This window comes from Cnephaeus nilssonii (assembly GCF_951640355.1).
Source record: "Cnephaeus nilssonii genome assembly, chromosome: 17".
Taxonomy (NCBI): domain Eukaryota; kingdom Metazoa; phylum Chordata; class Mammalia; order Chiroptera; family Vespertilionidae; genus Cnephaeus; species Cnephaeus nilssonii.
This window is the reverse complement of record NC_137088.1, coordinates 25,004,116-25,018,890: the sequence shown is the minus strand read 5'-3', so window position 1 is coordinate 25,018,890 and position 14,775 is coordinate 25,004,116. Positions and strand designations below refer to the sequence as shown.

General features: G+C 41.4%; 1 protein-coding gene across 1 annotated transcript in view; it reads right to left on the bottom strand.

Moving 5' to 3' along the window:
- Positions 1-10,448: 10,448 nt before the first annotated feature.
- The window catches only part of COL6A5 (collagen type VI alpha 5 chain), a 139,038-nt gene continuing 134,711 nt past the window's right edge, over positions 10,449-14,775 (bottom strand). The window contains exon 40 of the mRNA XM_079795429.1: positions 10,449-11,141. Coding sequence (XP_079651555.1) covers positions 11,122-11,141 — 20 coding nt within the window. The 3' untranslated portion in view covers positions 10,449-11,121. The remainder of the gene's footprint in view (positions 11,142-14,775) is intronic.

Below are 14,775 nucleotides of genomic sequence, written 5' to 3'. Positions count from 1 at the left end.
ATATTAGCAAACAGGATCCAGTAATATGACTCAGCAATCCCACTTCTGGATATTTATCTGAAGAAATAAAAAACAATAATTAAAAAAATACATACACCCCTATGTTCATTGCAGCTTTATTTACAATAGACAAGATATGGAAGTAACCTAAGTGTCCATCAATAGATAAAGGGATAAAGAAGATGTGGTACATACATACAATGGAATGTTACACAGCCATAAAAAAAAAGAATGAAATCTTGCCATTTGCAACAACATGTATGAACCTAGAGAGTACAATGTTAAGTGAAATAAGTCAGACAGAGAAAGACAAATACTATATGATTTCTCTTATACAGGGAGGGGCAAAAGTAGGTTTACAGTTGTGAGTAAGCAAAACACAGTTTATTCTTGCATTATTATTTATTATTTTCCATGTGAACAACTATAAACCTACTTTCCCCCCACCCTGTATGAGGAATCTAAAAGCAAAATAAAACAGAAATAAACTCATAAACACAGAGAACAAACTGAGGGTTGCCAGATGGGAGGAAGTTTGGAGGATGGATGAAAACGAGGAAAGGACTAAGAAGTACAAATTGCCAGTTATAAAAATAGTCATGGTGATATAAAATACAGCATGGGAACATAGTCCATAATATTGTAAAAACTATGTATGGTGTCGGATGGGTACTAGACTTATGGTGGGGGGGTGGGGGAGAGCATGGGGAGATCACGCCATACATCATATACATGTCTAATCAATGTTGTACCCCTGCAACTAATATAATATTATATGTCAGCTGTAATTACAAACATTATGTTTTTAAATGTTTTTTTTTTAATTTTAGAAAGAGTGGAAGGGAGATGGAGAGCAAGAAACATCGATTGGCTGCCGCCTACCCGGCCCCTACTGGGGATGGAGCCCCAAACGTGGGCATGTACGTTGACCTGGAATTGAACCAGTGACTTTCCGGTACCTGGGTCGATGCTCAACCGCTGAACCACATTGTCTGGGCTGAATATTTAAATTAAAAAAACTTATGCCCAACATAGCTATTAGAAAACTATTACGTTTTTGGAACAACTTGGTATTTCAACCTACTTAAAAAAATTTTTTTGAAGCAGCTGTAGGTTCACTGCATAATTAAGAGGAGAATACAGAGATTTCCCATTATCAACATGTCCCACTAGAGTGGCACATTTTTCATAATCAATAAATCTACATTAACACATTATTATCACCCAAAGTCCAGAGTTTACATTTATGGTTCCATCTTGATATTGTACATTTGATAGGTTTGAACTAATGTATAATATATGTCCATCATTATCGTGTCCTACAGAATATTTTCACTGTTCTGCGAATCTTCTGTGCTCTACCTATTCACCCTCCCTCCCACAATCTACTTTTTTAACTTTAATTTTATGAAATCTAAATACAGATTATTTTTTATGAACATGGAGCATCCAAATTGAGATAAGCTTTAACTGTAATGCCAGATGTTAATTGTTTATTTGAAATTTCCTGTTTGACACATTATTTTTAAAATCAGAAAATTATTAATGTCATTTTGAGCAGCAAGAAATAATGAAAATGTTTCCAAAATATGCCTTCATGACATTCAGAGTATAAATATTCTACTTTTCATGAATAAGAGTCAGTAGGCTGTTGGGGAAATAATATTTCATTAAGCAATACCTAAAATTTGTGGAAATCAGGCAGTCTGGGCCTACATGTGGGAATTTGGAACATTTGTTAATGTTTAAAATATAACCATTCAACATGCTGTGACAACTCTTTTCTTGAGCCATGAACATTTTGTTATTATCTTTATGAATTCTGGCTCTGAGTTAATGTTTTCTTACTCCTGAGGGTTTTACAGTTAGATTTTAAAAAATGAGAAACTGTCTTTGGAAACTTTCCAATCAGCCTTATTCTTGTGGAGAAGTCACACTTTGACCAAATGAAGAGATAGCTTACAATTTTCAACATTATCCTCTCCTTCCTTTGCACTGTAACAGTGTGCGAGTTAATCTTTGAGGATGGTTCTCTATCAGAAAGTTCGTTCTGAAACAAAATGATTCTGTTAAATGAATTAAATGATCACTCCCCATTGTCACTTTTTATTCCACGCCATGGGACAAAATGCTGAGAATCTGGAGGGATTATAGGAATTAGCCTAAACTCACCATGACTTTCTTCCTACTTGTGATCCAGTTAACTGGAATCCCCAAAGTGAGAATCATTAACCTCTATGGACTAGCCCTGACTACTCATAAATGGGTATTTCCACCTCTCTTTAAAAACAGGAAGCTGAGTTTCAAAAACACTCAGTCTGTAATAAATGTCAGAAATGGGGTCTACTCATCTCTCTTTAATTTCACCATCAGTGTTCTTAATTGAAGGATTCTCACTAAACAAATGTTATAATAGAAGTATTTCTGGGGTGGTGAACATAATGCAATGCACAGATGATGTGTTATGAATTGTACACCAGAAACCAATATAATTTTATTAACTGTCATCCAATAAATTTAATTTAAAAATTTTAAAATAATAAAAAAATATTTGCTGTGTGTTGTACATTAGAAAATAAAAGGAGAGAGAAATTAACCTACAAACATAAAGAGAAGTAAAGAATACACAGCCACGAATAAGAATTAACGCAAATTTTTTTTTTGAGAGCGAAATCTCTCAAAAAGAGTGGTGACTTTCTTAGCAGAGTGGAGAAAACTAAAAACTTGGTTTTTTAAAGGGAAATAAAAGAAACAATCTGAATTTTGGGAAAGCTTAGGATTTAAAGCAGTAAGTACAACAAAAGCTGTGGATGAGGCAGAGGTCACAAGGAGAGCAACTGAAATCTTTTATGCAAAGTGGTTGGGGCCTAAGCTCTCTTCCTCTCTCCAGAATTGGTTGGCAACCCTCTCTTTCACAGAGAGTTTCCAAAAAGCTATTTGCTGCCCCACTCTTCGTTGTTCACTTAAAACGTATATAATTTTATTAACCAATGTCACCCCAATACATTTAATGAAAAGATAAAATTAAATATAGACAGCCAAGCATCACTGGGCATCTGAGGAGACTTTCCAGTATGAGAAAGACCCAAACAAACAAAAAATGCAACATGGAGAAAATCTCAGGAAAGTAAAACAAGAGAGAAACAGAGAATAAGAAACAGGATAAGAAATTCGGGAACACCAACCTGGGGGATTTTAACTTTGAACAAATAGAGATGAGGAAAATTTCCAAGAAAAAAAACAACAACAAAAAATACCCAGAATTGAGGGGCTTGACTTGCCAGATTAAAAACATTAATTAAAAAAGGAAATGCACTAGGAAAGAACTTTATGAATTTTAGGTACTAGGAGTAAAGAAATATCCTAAAAGCTTGTGGTGGGAGGAGTACTTCACATACAAAAAAAAAAAAAAAACACACACCAAAAAAATGGGAATTAAAGTGGCATTAGACTCCTCAAACCAACACTGGCAGCTCTACACCACAGAGTAGTGCTGGCATAATTGGGAAGCAAATTATGCTCAATTCTAAGGTCAACATAGAATGTTATACCCAGATAAACCATGTACTAGTATTCTAAGGCTGCCATAACAAAATGGGCAGCTTAAAACAACAGAAATGTATTCTCTCACAGTTACAGATACCAGAAGTCCCAAATCAAGGTGTTGGGTAGGCTATGTTTTTTTGTTTTTTTAAGAGAGAATCCGTTCCATGTTCCTTTCCTGGTCTCTGTGGTTGTCAGCAATGCCAGTGTTCCTGCGTGTAGGTACCACACTCCAGTCTCTTCCTCTGTCCTCACATGTCCTTCTTTCTTCTATTTGTGTCTGTCTTCAAATGGCCTTTTTGTAAGGACATCAGTCATTGAAGTTAGGGCCCAGTCTAATTTAGTATGCCCTCATCTTAACTATATCTGTGAAAACCCTATTTCCAATTAAGGTCACATTCTGAGATCCCAGGGTTTTGGGAATACACAATTCAACCCAGTACAAACCATCAACCAAGTATGAGGGCAGAATAAAGTCATTTGGGGGCATGTAAGAACTCAAAAATTATATCTGTGATGCACTAGTTCTTAGGGAAGTTACTGGAGGATGATTTTTCAAAATAAGCAAGTGAACTAAGAAAGAGGAAGACACGGAACCAGGTCAAAGGCAGTCTAACAAGGAAAGCAGAATTAAGAATCTGCACAGAGCAGAAGAATGGGGGTACTCTGGGAGTGGAATGTCCCAGGCAAGGGAAAGAAAAGCTAAGTATTGGATATGTTTGAGCATTTAGAAAATAAAATTGACAATTCTTTGACAGAGCTGAAATTCCAAGATAAAACAGAAGTTGAAAAAGAAAGATTTATAGTCCCTTCTTGGCTCAATACTAGTAGCAATCTTTCTATAGACATAAAATAGCAACCCTCTTGATTGAACAAAAACCTAAGGGACTATATCAAGAAGGTAAGGATGGATAATTATGTTAAATAAATTGCTACATATTTATCAGTTATTATAGGAATTCAGTAGATAATGTCTAAAATAATTATGATATAAAAATGGAGGCATTAGCACATTCTTTAGAAATAGAGAGGTACAAATTAGAAGTAGTAAAAGTTTATAAGGTAACCTCTGGGAAATGGGTCTGGGAGGGGAAAGGAGGTGAATGGTATTTGATTTTGTAAAATTGGAGCAAGTAATGCTTTTGTAGCAATTCAAATTGTAAAATTATAATCCAATCTGCATAAAAATCACCTAAAGGGCACGTGAAAATGCAGCTTCTGTGTTTACAGCCAGATATTTTAATTTAGTAGGATCAGAGGGCCTGGGACTCTGCATTTCAATTAGGCCTGTGAAATTCTGATGGAAGTGGCCCCTGGACCCCACTTTGAGAAAAAAACCCTTGCCTGAGAAACACAGTCACAAAATTGCTGTAACATCAGCTCCAAATGATTTCTGGTCAAAACTAAGCAAATTTGATCCTATGTTAGTTGCATCCATTGGCATTGGGGTAAAACTACGCTGCATGTTAAAACCCTACTTAGTGGGCAATTATTCTCACTCAGATAAGCGAAAAAACAAGAGGCCTAGATGCGGAGGTCAGGGACTGCTTCCGAGCATCGAAAAAAGTCTTCCAACCAGGCAGGTTGCAAACACTGGCAGAAGCCGTGAGACAGCCACTCCGTGTTTAGGGGAGGCTGACTCAGCACGCTGGGCCCTGGCAGGCGCTGGAAGGAACGCCATGGGTCCTGCCCCACCACGTACTCAGCCCACTGCTGAGGAATAGCTGTGAGTGTGAAGGTGTCTGAGGTCACATCCCAACCCGTGCCAAGGAGAAATGCTGAAGTGAGAGCTGTTGCGAAATCTGCTTCTTAAATAGCGACAGCAGCATCACGGTGGAGGCAAACCCATTGTCAAAGGCTTATAGAACCATGAGCAGTCCTCTCAGAAGGGCTACACAACCTTGTTCCTTGGATTCCCTTGAGAGTTAGCACCAGCTTCCCAAACAGAGTCATTAGGGATGGTCCCTAACTTCTATCGAGTAGCTGCCGCAAGCCAGACACCGTATTATATGAGCACGTTACGCCTGCCAAGTCTCACCGAACCAATTTCACAGCTGAGAAAAACGGAGCTTCCAGAAGTTAAGCCACGAGCCCAGCATCACATAGCCAGTATGTGGCAGAACAAGTCTGACTCTTGCCACGATCCCAGATTGCATCCTGGGCCATCCAATAGCCTACAGGGCATCAGATAACAGAATGAGATCACTTGCATTGACGCTGTGGAGGGTGATCCATTTATCACTGCAAATGTGTTCACTGGACAGTAAACCTGCTGGTCTGGCAGGAGGGCTCGCTCAGGTGCTGCGGAGGGAGCTGAACACAGTTACACAGCGTAAGAGTTCCGCCGGGGGGGATCCTCTGAGAGTCACCAAATCACAGCTCTGTGTCACAGCTATGAATGAAACCCACAGCGGGCTGGACAGCCCAGGGACGAGGCGGAGCTAGGGGGTTACAGGAAGGAGTGGCTGATTTTATGTGAAGACCAATCCTTAAGCTGAGGTCACTGGTCAAAGGGTTTCAGAAAAAAAGCCGCAGATACCAAAAAAAGTAGCAAATTCTTTATCACAGAATTTATAAACTGAGGACATTGTAGGGAAAATCACCCCATCTCCTTCACTTTAATTATCATTATGATGAAGAGGAGGAAGATAGTAAGAGTTAACATTGTTTATCTTCCATATGCCAGGCTTTGTGCTAAGTATTAGTTCATTTAATGAGCTAGATGCAATTTGTATCCGCAGAAAACCGAGGCACCATGAGTTTGGGGTAGAATTAGGACTAGAATTCAAGCCTAATTCTGGCTAATTTCCTCTGTGCCTTATAGCCAGTTCCTCTTCTCATGAGAAGGAAGGTGCATAAAGAATACAGTCTTGGGGAGAACCAGGCAAATTCAGATCTAAATCCCGCTGCACCTTGGACTGTGTGGCCTTCTCCGAATCCTGGGTCCCTCATTTATAAAGTGGAGATAATGATATCTTACTCTTCCTTTGGCTGTCAGCATTAAGCGAAATGAGGTATGTATAGAACTTATTACACAGCATCTGGTTCACAGGAAGAACTCAACAAATGCCCCCCCCCCACCTCCTCCTGACTTAGGTATAAAAATAGTGTCTATTTGGTCTTTTCAGTACCTGTCCTTTTAGATAGAAATCATCAAATATCATAATGATCTTCCAAATGGATCGACAACATATTTGCACACATTTACTGACACATATAATGAGATATGTAGGTGCAACAAGAAAATAAGAATATTAAGACCTAATTTTTACAAATTTAAGAAACAGCAACACGGCTTCTTTTCCTGTGTTCTTAATATAATTAGGTGGTATTTAGCTGATACTCAGCTGCACAGTGAAATCACCTGGAGCTTTAAAAATACCCAGCATCCAGGCTGCACCTCATACCAATTCAATCAGCATCCCTGGGGACGAGGGTCAGGCATCAGCAGTTTAAAAAAACAACTCCTCAGCTGCTCCCGATGAGCCATCCAAAGGGAACCACTGAGCTGCACTAGAGCAGGGTTTCTCAACGTGTGGCCCGAGGACCAGCAGCCTGGGCATGAGCTGGAAGCCTGTTAGCAATGCACATATCAGGCCCCACGCCAGACCTGCTGGATCAGGAAATCCGGGGCTGGGTTCCGCCAGGAGGTTCTTAAGCACACAAGTTTGAGAACCACTGTTCTAGGTATCCAGTCCTCTCCCTTATCCTCTGTCCGAACTAATCAATTATGTCCTGTTCATTTTACCTTAAAAAAAAAAAAATCCTCGCCCAAAGATATGTTTTTATTGATTTTTAGAGAGAGAGGAAGGGCAAGGGAAAGGAAGAGGAAGAGGACGAGAGGGAGGGAGGGACAGAGAGAGAGGAGAGAAACATCAATTGGTTGCCTCCCATACATTCCCCGAAAGGGAGGTCAGGATGCAACCTAGGGATGTGGCCTGACTGGGAATTGAACCTGCAATCCTTTGGTGAATGGGAAGATGCTCCAACCAACTGAGCCCCCGGCCAGGGCTCATGTTACCTTTCAGTTATATCCCTTCTATGTCCACTCATCTCCAACCTGAGCACCACTAACCGTTCTTGCCCGGCTCACTTATCCTGTTAGGTTAGCTTTTCTCCCCTTCAATTCGCTCTTCCCTCAGCAGTCATAATAAAAATCCAACCACATTCCTTCTCTGGTGCCTCTAGGATAGAATCTAAACCTCCAACATGGCACACAGGGCCCCGTATGGCTGGCCTGTACTAACCTCTCTGTCCTCCTCTCTCATCACTCCTAGACCCAGCTTAGCAATACAGATACATACCATGAACCCCCTTCCCTATGAACACAACGGGGTTTATGGTTTAAACAAAAACCCAATTGAAGGACAAAGAACCAGGAAAGACAATTACTTTTTGCTGGATTACTTACCCAATGTTTGCCTGGCCAAGTTGGAGCCAATCATCTTCATTCAGATCAAAGAACCTCTTCTTGAAGAAACCTTCTCTGGGTCCCGCGTCTCGGGGAAGAATTGTTCCATGTTCCCACAGTGCTCTCTGCATACCTGCCCCTTAGCACGGCTACAGTAAATTGGAGTGATCTCTTTCTGAGTCAGTCTTCCCAGCTAGGCCATGAGCTCAAGGGATATATCACCTTTTGTTTATCTTTATCTCCCCTCTCTCTGGCATAATGCATGCTACATGGTAGGTGCTCAATATACGGCACCAGTTGAACTGAAAACCTGCAAAATGTGTCTACTCGTTCGCAGAGCTTCAAGCAAGTGAATCATAGGCCAGCACTTCTCAAACCTAGATGCACACACGAATCACCTGGAAATGTTAAGAGGTAGGTTCTGATCCAATTAACTTGGGGAAAAGCCCAGACATTCTGCATTTCTAACGAGCTCCCAGGTGATGCTGATGCAGCTGGTTCATGGCCCATCAGTCAGCTACACTTCAAATAGCGAGGTCCTCCAAAGCCATGAAGCACGGGGCACTTGTAGATCAATTTTATTATACTAGAAAAAACATATTTGTACTTTGCAGAAGTGCCAGCAACTGAGAGGAGAAGAGATGATTTATGCTGCTAACTAACTAGACTAGTCTCATAAAGTCCATCATCTTGGAGTCTAAAATATTCTCTTGTAAGAGATTTGCAAACAGTTGGCTGGTGAACCAGGTCTCCACGCAGCTGTTGTCCTCATCGGCAACATCTGTGTAGAGGATAACGAGCTGTCATAGGACTTCTCAATACAAAACCCAAATTCAGTGTGGGGAGAAGAAGAGAGAGAGGCCAACAGGATAGCAGCCAGGCTCAGCAAGAGAGGCTTACTCATTCTTCCCTTCTTTCACAAAGAAAAGTAGTTATTGAGCACGTTCCTGGCCTCCTATCGGCGAGAGGCCCTAGGGTTTGTCAAGGTGGACAAGGAGAGGCTAGAGAAGAAATTTAGTCAAAAGAACATTCCAGAGTTCTGGGTCAGAGATAAAAGGAGGTTCCAATTCAGGGAGTCCAGTAGGAGCTATGCAAATTTTCAACTGTGAATATTCACATGCTCAACCCCTCTGCTTACATTAGGTTAAAGATTTAGGACTTCGATTGAAAATGACAGATGAAGTTTTCCAGAGATATCCCAGGATCCTTAGTCATCTGTAATTCTGCCCAGCTGTTCTGCAGTGCATTCACTGCCGGGGTCCCATGAGAACACAGTGGTTCGGCTATGGATCATTTCTGCCCCGAACCTTGGAAAAAATGTGTGCTTCGTGCTTGTGCCACGGCCCCCTTTTGAGGACATGCAGTGTTGCTTACAGATCACGCCACATTCAATAGATTGGCTATTGTGGAATAGCCAATTCCACAATATTTATAAAGTGCTTTTTTTTTTTTAAGCTTTAACAAACGGTGTTCAGCAACACAGCACGCTTGCCATGGCCTCAGCTTCCGCTAATCCCTAGATTTCCATTCCAGTCACTCAGAGTGTATAAGCCCTGCTCACACACTCCCAACATCCCCACTTCACCTCAGTGCACAAATACACACACAGGCCTTGCTAGGTTTTGTCTCCTTGTCACTTCCCATGCCAGTGCCTCTCCACCAAACCAAACCACATTTATCTTTTCAGGTGAGTTTGTTCAAGCCTTCACTAGAACACACAACACTTCAGCGAGTGTGTTTGCGTTTGGTTCCTTGTGTACATCGGTGAGAGCTTCTATAGGCATGTAGATCCTAGTGGGATTGGTGAGTTGTAGGGTATGTATATCATCAACCTAACTCGACATTGCTCAAATGTTGTTCAGTGGAAGAGTTTACACCATCAGCAGAGTGTGTGTGGGAGTGAGTTCTTCTGGCTTCACATTCTTGATAATCCATGTTACTTTCAGATTTAGAGATCTGATGTATTTCTCACAGACACACACACACACCACAGAACTTTATTTAAATGAGGAGCCTTTGCTTTAGAACTTACTTACCAGAGAGCAATAAATGGTTACTTTAAAACTTTTGACAGCCAACAAATAATTAATTAGATTATTTTTCAATTATTCAAACAAAAGAGTAATGTTAAAGAAAATTACATGGAAAAAGTACAGAATTGCTTAGAGTATTACCCCACTAACATAGTCACCTTTTAAATATGCAATATGCATTCATTAACTTGGTAATTACTTGTTGCCTTAACCAAGTTAAGTGATTTTTTAAAAAGGAATTCACTATTGGCTTATTTATGTATTATTTTCCAAATATGTTTAATCCTGTTCCCATGGGTCTGTCTGAGTAAGACTACAGTTAAAGAAAAGTGAGCAGAACAAGCTTCCAGGTCAGAGTTGCTTTTATTTTACAACTTGTCTCTTGCTACATTGTAATTCCCAAGAACAGCTCTGGTCTTATAGCGAACGCTTGCTTTTCCAATGTTTTGTTTTGTTGCAGCAAAATCAAGTACACACAAAGCATGCTAAAACATAAAACAAATGATCAGAGCACAAAACAGCAGTTCAGCAAATTAGCTCATCGCTCTTTTTGCTTCCTCACAAATTCCATTCTTTTGCAAATGCCCTGGTAAAGAGCAAGCCTTGACTATGGTGGGTGGATTTCACAGGGCAAGCAGTAAGAGATGCAATTTAGGGTCATAGCAGAATTGCAGACACGGGCATGAGTTTCCAGTTCTGTGAATAAATAGGAGACATTCCTAGGAAGTTCTAATTCTAACTGCTTTTTACTCAAGAGTCCAATGCGAGATATAGATGTGATGAAAATTATGACAAAAATCTTCTTTAGGCAGATATGTCATCGGAATTGATGCCTGAACTCTACAGAGTTGGCAAAGAAAAGATTCAGTTGACTCTTCAAGGTCAGTTGTCTCAGTTCTCAGGAGAAATTAAATCATCCCCAGTTTCTCAGTTCTGCTCACTGATGCCTTCACTCAGAAAAGTCTTTCCCGCAGATTTGAACAGGACAAATTCGGTATATTATAAGCCAATTGTAAAAATTGAAAAATTCCTGCACTTACCCCTCCACCTTTCATAGAAAATTTATTTATACTCTCTGGTTAGGGTCACAGGGAGTTACACAGGCCAATGGAGCTAACTTCCTTTCTGCTGTGGTCATCGTGTGTCCTCACCATCTGCAAAACATAAAAATATGATTGTTCTTAGATTTGTTTCAAATGTTATCTCTAGAGACTATTGCTTTATATGCCACATATAAAATAAACACACATGGTTTTTGCCATTTTCAGTAGTCAAAATAAAAGCTCAATTCAGGGCTTTTATTGTAATAATAGATGCAAATGAGCAATATATAAATACAACTATTATAGATATACTTCTTCCAGGGAAAAATATATTCATGATCTGAAATTCCATGCTTAGCACATTCAGCGGCTGGTATCACTGAATCAAAGCTAGAAGGAATGTGTAGTAGACAATGTCAGGGCTCTGCCCAGAATCCCTCTGATCTTTTTATAACATTAATTTCTCAACAACATTCTTTCTCCTCTTATTCCTCTCCCCTCCTTGACCATCTCCCCCCACCACACACCCCTCCACGTGAGCTTTTGCTTCTGGCATCAACACCTATTACTCTTCGCAGGGCTGCCCTGCAGCCACGGGAGCCGCTTTAACCACCTGCAGCATGAGTCCTTGGGAGTGTTCATCTCTCCCTTGGGCAGCCCTTGACCAATCAAAGACCTACAAGTGAAAAAACAAACAAACCCAACTTCCTTGCCTTGGGGCAGAATGATTCTTCAGGGAGACTCAAATGCCCTAGTGCTGAGAGGAGCGACCTAAAGCTGTCCTCTATGGCACTTTGCCCCAGATAATACCTTGTTTGGCTTCCATTCCTTCCCTGTCCTGCTTCCTCCATTCCCTTCCTGGTTTCCCGTGAGCGTCTCCTCAGTAAGTTACAGGCACATGAGTCCTCACCTCAGGTTCAGCACCAGGGAACACGGCCCATGACAGCATCTTAGAGATGCTCCCATCTGCAGACTTAAACACTCTTCCTTATGTACCCACCTCAAAGGGAAAAAATCATGTCCTCTTAACTTCCATATTTTAAAGTTAACATCTCAATATCTTTTCATTGTGAGTTAAAGTACTTGAAAGGGATGTACTTTGAGTGCCTTCCTCAGTTCTCTCACCCTTCCAGTCACCAGTCATTGACCTCCCTCAATCCAGTTCCCTGGTTGTCCATCATAATTCTCCTTTAGAATATTTATGTCTGTTGGCAACACATTCTCTTAATTTTCTTTTATCTGAGAATGTCTTCTCTTGCTTTCTTTCCAAAGGGCTATTTTCACTGGTTATAAAAGTCTGTGTTCATAGGTCTTTTCTTTCAACACTAAAGAAAAAATATATTGTTTCACTGTCCTCTAGCCTTGATGGTTTTGAATGATAAATCTACAATCATTTGAATAGTTGTTCCATTCTTTTGATATATGTAGTTTTTCTCTAGACACTTCAATATTTTTCTTTACCTTTTGCTTTCAGCAATATATAATGTGTCTGAGTGGGGTTTTCTTTGAGTTTTAAAATCTGTAAAGTTATATATTTTACCACTTTGCTAAGCGTTTGGCCATTATTTCCTCAAATATATATATATATATATACTAGAAGCCCGGTGCACAAAATTCGTGCACGGCGGGGGGTTGTCCCTCAGCCCAGCCTGTACCCTCTCCAATCTGGGACTCCTGGAGGGATGTCCGACTGCCCGTTTAGGCCCGATCCCAGTGGGATCGGGCCTAAACGGGCAGTCGGACATCCCTCTCACAATCCAGGACTGCTGGCTCCCAACTGCTTGCCTGCCTGCCTTCCTGATTGCCCCTAACCGCTTCTGCCTGCCAGCCTGATCACCCCCTAACCACTCCGCTGCCAGCCTGGTTGATGCTTAACTGCTCCCCTGCCAGCCTGTTTGCCCCCAACTTCCCTCCTCTGCTGGCCTGGTCACCCCTAACTGCCCTCTCCTGCAGGGTTGATCACCTCCAACTGCCCTCCCTTGCAAGCCTGGTCCCTCTCAACTGCCCTCCCTTGCAGGCCGGGTGCCTCCCAACTGCCCTCTCCTGCTGGCCGTCTTGTGGTGGCCATCTTGTGTCCACATGGGGGCAGGATCTTTGACCACATGGGGGCAGCTATATTGTGTGTTGGTTGCAGTGATGACCAATCTGTATATTACTCTTTTATTAGATAGGATAGAGGCCTGGTGCACGGGTGGAGGCCAGCTGGTTTGCCCTGAAGGGTGTCCCGGATCAGGGTGGGGTTCCCTTGGGGCGTGGAGCGGCCTGAGCGAGGGGCCTGTGGTGGTTTGCAGGCCGGCCACGCCCCCTGGCAACCCAAGCAGACGCCCTGGTATCTGGAATTTATTTTCCTTCTACAATTGAAACTTTGTAGCCTGGAGCAGAGCCAAGCCTGCTGCTCCCTCCGGGGTGGCAGCCATCTCTGTGGCAGTTAATTCACCTTCTACAATTGAAACTTTGTAGCCTTAAGCGGGTGAGCCCGGCCAGGGTGTGCGGAAAGCTTTGCTTCCCCTGTTGCCGCCGGCAACCCTGGCCTGCTCTCTCAAGCTCCATTCTGCCGCCATTTGTTTGAATTTGTTTACCTTCTATAATTGAAACTTTGTAGCTTGAGTGGAGGCTTAGGCCTGCAACGGCTATGGAAAGCTTGGCTTCCTCTGTTACCTGGGAAACCTTGCTCACTGTGGCTGTAGCCATCTTGGATTGGGGTTAATTTGCATACTCGCCCTGATTGGCTGGTGGGTGTGGCTTGGCTGGTGGGCGTGGCTTATGTAGCGGAGTGATGGTTAATTTGCATATTACCATTTTATTAGAGAGGATATATATATATATATTTTTTTTTATTTATTTTTTTTTTTCTGAACAAATCTAACTTACTACTTTCCTTCTGTAATGTCAATGAAACAAATGTTAGACGTTTTGATATTGTTCTACAAGTTTCCGAGGATCTGTTCACTTTTAAATATCTCTTCTCTTTGGATCATGTAATTAGTCTATCTTTAAGTTCATGACTCTTTCTCTGTCATTTTCACTCTGCTATTGAACCTATCAGTGAATTTTTAAATTGCAGATATTGTATATGTTTTTTTAATTCTAAAATTTCCTTTTGGTTCTTCATTGTTATCTCTGTTTCTCTGCTGATGATGTCTATCTCTCTCTTCAATTCAAGTAGTTTGTTTTCTCTCATGGAGGATAGTTAAATAGCTGCATTAATGTCTTTTTGATAATTGCAACATCTGAGTCAGCTCGAGGTTGGCATCTGTTGATTGTCTTTTCTGTTGAAAATAGTTCACATTATTTCCTGGTTCACTGTATGTCGCATCATTTTGGATTCTATTCTGGACATTTTGAATATTCTATTGTACAGACTCCAAGTCCTATTATAATTCTCTGTAGAATTAAAAAAAATTTTTTATGGCAGGCAATCAACCAGGTAGGTTCAGAATGCAGGTGCAGTGTCACTTCTGCGGATAGTGGTTTCAATCTCAGTTTACTGTCCAAAGCCTTTGCTATCCTGTTTTGGGTCTTCCCCAACCCTGTACAACTTAGGGGAGAGCCTGGGACTTCTGCAGATCCCATAATTAGAATTGGAGGATCCCCTTCTCAAGTTCCCTTCTCTCTGAGGTTACCCCCACCTGCTGACCAATAGGACCTCTCTTCCTGGTTCCTCCGGCCAGAAAATCAGGGTTTCTCTTTCATTTTAGCTGTCGGGCCTTCCACTCAGCTCCAAACTGTGCCCACCTTCAAAGCA